Genomic DNA, 7,524 nt, shown 5'->3' with positions numbered 1-7,524 from the left:
AATAATAATGAACTGGTATTTATTTATTTATTTATTTGAGACAGAGTCTCACCTGCTGCCCAGGCTGGAGGACAGTGGCATGATCTCAGCTCACTGCAACCTTCACCTCCCAGGTTCAAGCCATTCTCCTGCCTCAGACTCCCAAGTAGCTGGGGTTACAGGTGCCCCACCACCATGTCCGGCTAATTGGGAGATAGTTTGATACAAAATGTACAAATTGAAGTACAAAGAAAAATAGATAGAACATACAGGAAATGGATTAAGAGACATGGGGGATACTTTAACAAGGTGTAAGTCATGTGAAATTGGAGTCTCATAAGGAGAGAAGAGAGAGGATGGGAAAGACGTAATACTTGAAGAGATAAAGCTGAGAATTTTCTAAAAGGGACAAAAAAGAATGAAGTCATAGAATGAAGAACCACCTAAATGATTGTGGGGACTAGCAAGTTTAAAATCTCTATGGCAAACCAGCAGGTTATAAATTCAGGTAAGAGTTGATCTTGAAGTCTGGAACCTAAAATCTGGAGAGCGGTAAGCAGGCCAGAAACTCAGGCAGGATTTATATGTTATAGTGTTAAAGCAGAATTCCTGCTTCTCTGGGAAACCTCAGTTTTACTTAAAGTCAACTGACTGTCAGCGTTAATCACATTGTTTTACTTAAAGTCAACTGACTGTCAATGTTAATCACATCTATGAAATAACCTCCCAGCAAGATATTGACAAGTATTTGACCAAACAATGGGGCATCATAGCTTAGCCAAGTTGGCACATAAATTAACCATCAGGAGTGAATAGAATATCCAAAAAACAAAGTATTAGGGGTAGTATATCTTATATAGCTCTTATAATTATATAAAATATATAATTATAGAATGAAGACATTAAGATAAGTTTTAGAACAAAAATATAAACTTTTATCTTTTTTTTTTTTGAGACCAAGTCTTGCTCTGTCACCCAGACTGTAGTGCAGTGGTGCTATCTTGGCTTACTGCAACATTTGCCTCTTGGGTTCAAGTGATTCTTCTGTGTCAGATGCCCAAGTAACTGGGATTACAGGCACCCGCTACCATGCCCGGCTAATTTTTGTATTTTTAGTAGAGACAGGGTTTCACCATGTTGCCCAGGCTAGTCTCCAACTCCTGACCTCAAGTGATCCACCTGCCTCGGCCTCCCAAAGTGCTGGGATTACTGGTGTGAGCCACCATGCTCAGCCAAAAATCACCTTTTTGACAAGGATCTCCAGTCATTATGCTGGAGATGTCACCATGTTTCTTTTGTATGTCTGCTAGGCATGGTGCTGGGTCCACACTCACGTAGGCCTTAGGAACTCACACGCAGGGGTGCTGGCTGCAGCAGAATCCCAAGAATAAAACCTGATGCTGAAAGAGTAGGAGACGGAAATTTCAGTGAGCCGAGATCGCGCCACTGCACCCCAGCCTGGTGACAGAGACACCATCTCAAAAAACAAACAAAAAAAAACAGCAGAAGAGATTGGACTCTGGGAGGGCCTGCTGGTGAGAGGTGAGCACAGCCGGGAGAGATGGAGGCAGGAGGGCTTCTGGTGGCCCCAGGAGACCCTGTGGCAGTGTGGCCAGGGGCCCCTGCATGAAGGGATCTTGGCCAGGATGACGCTGCAGCAGGCCTCTTCCTAAGGCCCCCAGCCAGTCCAGCCAGGGTCCTAGCGTCCAGTGACCCCTGTTCCGCAGCAGCAGCTGGGGCCAGCCCCAGGCTCTCTTCCACTCCCAGCTTCTGAAAACAGGAAGTGGAGAGAGTTGTTCGATAAAACACTGGGGCAAACCACATCCTCTCTCTTCACCAAGGGAGAGTTTGAGGGAGTGCCGGCAGAGGGAGCATTAGAGCAGAGACCCCTACCCAACCACTGACCCTCACGCACACAGCAGGGTGCGCTATGGAGACCCCCACAGTCACTTGGGGAGACCCAGCAGGTCCAGACTCCACTTAGAGATCTGTGGCAGCAGGTCCCCACTCCCAAAGGCCACGTGCCCACGGGTGGTATCTGGTGCCTGAGACCCCAGTCTCATTTGCATCTTTGCAACTTTGAGTTTAAGTGGGTGCCGCATCTCTGTATGTCCTCCTGAGCAGAGGAGGGGCACAGCCTGGGGTGGCAGCTGGCGTCAATCCCTCAAATCCCCTGGGAGCCACTGGGGAGACCAAGCAGTCACTAGGCTCTACTTGTCCCGGAGCTGCCATTCTCAGCCCTGTGGGAGGAGACAGAAAGCCCTGAAGAGAAACCAAAGGACCAGGTCAGGAGGAGCTGGGGGTGGCATGAGCAATCAGGGCAGGGAAGGATGGACAGATGGGGGAATGGAGGGAGGAAGGAATGACTCAAAAGGTGAATGAATGAACAAAGAGAGAGAATGGCCACGCCTCCCTTGCTTTAGTTTACAAAGCACTGGGATCCTCCCAACAGCCTGCAAGACAGAACTTCTGGGAAGCAGACCAGGTGGCTGGCAGGGAGGGGAGACTTGTCCTGGCTTTTGTGGGCCCAGTGGGAGGCAGGGGGCAGGAAGGGGCATCCTGTATGTGTCCTCTCTGCAGTGGCAGCAGCAGAGGCCTCCCTTGGGCTGGGTTTCCTGGAAGAGGGTCAGGAAACACCCGCCGTGGCCCCTCTCCACCGTGCCCTCATCCAGGACACCAAGTATCACTCACTCAGCTCACGAGACCCAGGCCCTGACTCAGGGAGAGAGGATGTGAGGTGTGGGGCACAACACTCACTAGGACAGAGAGACCCGAGATGTGGCCCGTAGCTGGGAGTTGGGGCAGACTGGCTGTGGCAGCATTGTGTGTACCCCAGCAGGCCAGCAGCCACACAGGGAACCTCTGAAGCCCTTCACCTATTACCCTGGGAGAAGAACCCAGCCTTGGAGAATTGGCCTCACTGAAGGGGCCTGTACTGGCCAGCCTGTACTGACCCCACCTGGGATGTGCAAATGGGTCTCCTGAATCCTGGAGCCAGGTGTGGACTCACACACCACCATTGTACCCAAGTCCCCATCTGCCCAACAAGCACACCCTGCCACCTGTTCTGTGCAGGGGCCCTGAGGCTGCCTCCATGTGCCCAAGCCCTGCAGGTGCTGAAGCCCACACACACACGGCTCCTGCTTCCTGGGCCAGTGCACTTGCACATACACACGCACACACACACTCACCCACAAATACACATACCCACAATCACACACATTCACACACACACACACCCACAAACACACAGTCACACCCTCACACACCCACACACACACCCAAACACAATCACACACATTCACACACCCACATGCCCCGCACTCACTCTCACACATACACACACCCACACACACACATACCCAAACACAATCACACACACCCACACACACACATACACACACACCGAAACACAATCACACACATTCACACACACCCACACTCCCCACACACTCAGTCACACTCACCCTCATACACCCACACACACACCCAAACACAATCACACACATTCACACAGCCCCACACCCCCACAGACTCACACCCACACATACATACACACACATGCAATCTCACACACACACACACACACACACACACACACACACACTCACACACACACAAACACACACACCTTCTCCAGGAAGGGCTGGCTGTCAAAGGCCACCCAGCTTCCTCCCACGTCTTACTCACAGTCCAATATTTGAGCAGACCTTGGAGTCAGCAGCAACAGTAGCGTGGGCAAAGGCCTGGGGGCCGCAGGGGGCTTGGTGGCGAGAGAGGACCACAGACAGCACAATGACAGCCAGCGCCAGCCCCAGCCCCAGCAGGACTAGGCCGACCGTGGCCCCACAGCCCCGGGCCATGGCTCTGTGGCCCAGGAGGAGAGGGGAGGCCGGTGAGCAGACACAGGGACAAATGGGTAGGCAGATGGATGGACAAGAAGATGCACAGATAGACTCAAAGGTAATTGGACAGATGGACAAATAGGTCAGACCACAGATAGACAAGAAGATGGATCGACAGACAGGCCAGATTGCTGGACAGAGAGGACAGTAAGAGAAAGATGATCAGATAGACAACGGGACAGAGATGGGCTTATAGATGGGTGGACAGACAGACAGGTCTGAAAAGCGGGCTGCCAGGTGAATGGGTAAACAGCTGGCAGCTGGCAGCTGTGGTAAGCTGCTGCCCTCCCCAGGTGCACACTACAGAGTGGCCAAACATATGCCTCAACTTCTAGTTTTCAGCTCCTGCTTGTTCCTGGCAGGAGGCCAGGCAGCAAAGCGTCTGAGGGGAGTTTTCCTTGCCTAGAGGAGCCAGCTGCTGTGTTAACTCCCTCACTGCCGGTAGGTCCAAAGGCCCCACCTGCCACTCACCAGAGCCCAGGGTCACACTGTCCCAATGTGCAGGAGAACTTGGTGCCTGCTGCACTGTGGTTGCCAAGTGGGGACAGGGCTCCCAGGGATCTCCACACCATTCCCGGGGTTCCCAGCAGCTCCGGGAAAGCAGAGCTGGAGCTGCTCAACTATCTCCCCTGGATCCAGCAAAGCTGCCCCCTCCCAGAGTGGAGCCCCACTCCCCAGCTCCCATCTCTATCCCCTAACCCTCTCTGCATGGCCCAGCCCAGGCAATATCAAAGTGGAACTGAATAGAGACAGAGGGAGGGGGACAAAAGGTGGTGTCACTGAAAACTTGGGTTCAAGTCCCTATGCTTCTGCAGCCTGGTCTGGGTTCCACAACCCCCCAAGGATGATCAAGGGCTTCTCAGTCCACAGAGAGGACAGGGGGACTTGACAGCATCAAACGCTGGTGACTACAAGACGTCCGTGTGGGGAATGCAGACAGACCATGCCTCTAGCTCTTGGCACCCAGGACCATCCATCCCTGGGACTTGCTGTCCTGGAAATGTAGCATGGGCCTCCAGGGAGGGAGGCTGTGCCGCCTAGGTGCCACGCCCAGCCTGCAGCTCTTCCCCACCCTGGCTACGGATCTGCTTCCCTGAATCCAAATCCGCTATTACTGTGCTGGCAGCACAGCCTCTCTGGGGACACTGGCCTGGCCCTGTTCTCCCCAGGCCTCAGGGTGCCTAACTGGGAGGCAGCCAGGGGAGTGAGGACCCACTGAGGGGCTCTGTTGACCAGGCTTAGCAGGGGTGCAAGTGATGTGGGTTGGAATCCTTCGCACGTGGCCCTCACAGTCCTCCCCACTTCTTTCCCAGCTGAGCACTGCCTACTGCAGATGTCTACACCTGGAGTCTGAGATGCCCAACTGGGCAGCAGAGAAACTGAGGCACAGAGACAGCCTGTGCCCTTACAGGCCACACAGCCTGCCAGGCCCCTATGTCCAGCCAGAGCCCCTGGTCAGCCTGGGCTGGAGTGGTTGTTTAGAGGCAGACTGTTCCCACGGCTGCCTTTTGCAGTCGGGGCCTGTGGACTCCTCCTCCCAACCCCACCTGACTCCCAAGTCTCAGTGACTTTGCTCAACCAGGAGCTGAAGTGCATTCCTGGGTTCAGGCCAGTCCACCCACCCACCCGCTGCAGTCCTGGAAGCCCAGAGGCCAGGGCAGCAGGAACAGTGGAGACAGCAGTGAAGGGGACGTCCCCCCTCCTCTCCCCACCATCCTGGTCAGGCAGAGGCCAGGGTGCAGGGACCGCCTGAGCAAAGGCCCAGGGAAAAGAATGGGTGTCATTCTGGTTTTGGCCCGAGGCACAGCCAGGGAGGTCCCTGAATGTCCTTCCTCAGGAAATGATGGGGGAAGGGACGATGAGAATGAAGGAGAGGATTTAAGTCCCCCACCCCCCGCAAGGTAGTCCTGGGCTGAGCCCCATGGGACCTGAAGAACCAGGGTGAACCTCACCAGTGCTTTGAGTCCAGAAAGCCTCATGGCCAGCTCCCACTTCTCTTGCTGCTGTGCAACCCAGAGCAAGGCCTGACCCTCCAGCCTCAGTCTTCTCCCCTGCAAATGGGGCCACGGCCTTTCCTCTGAGGCCAAAATAAGGATTGAGGACACGTGCAGTGACTCATCCCTGTAATCCTAGCACTTTGGCGGCCAAGCTGGGAGGACTGCTTGAAGTCAGGAGTTTAAGACCAGCCTGGTCAACATAGTGAGACCCCATCTCTATTTGTTCAAATAAAAATTTTTTAAAAAATTAAATAAATAAAATAAGGATTGAGGAGTGACGTGTACACCAGTTGAGCCCACCTCCATCTCACCCCTGGGGAGCCCCAGGGACACAGCCCTCCAGGGCTTAGACCCGCTAGTACTCAACTCCGCAGGCACAAAACCCTGTTTGTCTGTGGGCCCTTTTGTATCACCAGGTTTTTGGGGCTCCTGAAGGAGAGCCCCAACCTGGCCTCACCTGGGCCCTGGCCTCAGTGCCCCTGGTAATATCCAGGTGCTGGGCTGTAATCACCACCCCCCACCAGCCCACCTCTACCAGCCTTTCCCAGATCCCTGCCCCAGGTGTTGGAACTGTGCCCACAGGAGGGAGCAGGCCCCAAGGGAGGCCTGGAGGGGCTGCCAGTGGTGAAGGCTGCTGTGTCTAGCTGTTCCCTTCCAGACCCACTCCCTCTGGGCTGCGTTACCAGCTGGTCCAAGCCCTGATCCCTGGAATCTGGGAACCTCTTCCCATTTGCTGTTCCCTGAAAACCAGGCCTCCCTCTGGAGAGGGTCACAAGCTTGGGTTTCACTCTGGGCTTACACTTGGAGACCCCCCAGGGGCTAGGCTCTGACTAAGATGTTTTCCTCTAGCGTGATGCCCAATCCCCATTCCTCGGAACTCAGCTTCACCTCTCGTGTCATTGGCAGGATGAGTTGGATGCCCATGGGTCTGAGAAGGTGCCCAGGTTCCCAGCATGAGCTGGCCACCCACTGCCTAAGAAAGCACCAGGGGCACGGCACCCCCTGGTGGCTAGTCCTAGGTGTCACTGTGCAGCCCCAATAAGGGAGCACCTGGCCCCAAGTCCAAGGGATCAGGGTGGGAAGGGGCAGGGGTTGGCATGGACCTTCCCCTGGCCCCCAGCCACGCGCCTGGCTCTCCCCATGCTGAAGATGCTGAGGCTAGTTCCAGCGACCGCAGTGTGAAGATCTCTAAATCCCACCTCTCCGTTCCTCCCCAGCCAGATGATTCCATTTCACACAAAATACACTGAGGCCCAGAGAGTGGGGAGCCAGGCCAGGGAGGCCGCCTGGAGCCTGACACAGTGGCCTCATTTATTGTGATGCTCTGCCACTCACAGGGGACCCCAAAGTCCTCTTCCTGGTCCTGGTGAGTATCTTGTCCCTGGATTGCTGGTCAGCTTTGTCCGCCCTGAGCACTCAGTAGCCGGCAGGCTCCCCGCCTTTCCTGGAGTCCGAGGCAGCTGCCCAGCCACCAGGTGTGTGGACGATGGCTTGCACCACAGCGATGAAGGTGGATGCGATCTGGGTGTGATGGTGCCGGGTTTCCAGGGCTGCAGTCACTGCCTAGGGGTGGGAAGAGAGGGGAAGCCTGAGCAGGGCTCCAGATGCCACCTGAACCATGCCTGTGTGGTCACAGGCCTCAG

At 55.0% G+C, this 7,524-nt stretch overlaps 1 protein-coding gene across 1 annotated transcript in view; it reads right to left on the bottom strand.

The window, feature by feature from the left end:
• Positions 1–7,142: 7,142 nt before the first annotated feature.
• LOC105500439 (gamma-glutamyltransferase light chain 1-like) overlaps positions 7,143–7,524 on the bottom strand; it is a 1,689-nt gene continuing 1,307 nt past the window's right edge. The window contains 1 exon segment of the mRNA XM_011925943.1: positions 7,143–7,444. Within this exon segment, the coding sequence (XP_011781333.1) occupies positions 7,298–7,444 (147 nt within the window). The 3' untranslated portion in view covers positions 7,143–7,297.

This window comes from Colobus angolensis, unplaced genomic scaffold (genome assembly GCF_000951035.1).
Source record: "Colobus angolensis palliatus isolate OR3802 unplaced genomic scaffold, Cang.pa_1.0 Scaffold663, whole genome shotgun sequence".
In the NCBI taxonomy this organism is placed as follows: domain Eukaryota; kingdom Metazoa; phylum Chordata; class Mammalia; order Primates; family Cercopithecidae; genus Colobus; species Colobus angolensis.
This window is presented reverse-complemented; position numbering and strand designations above follow the sequence as displayed.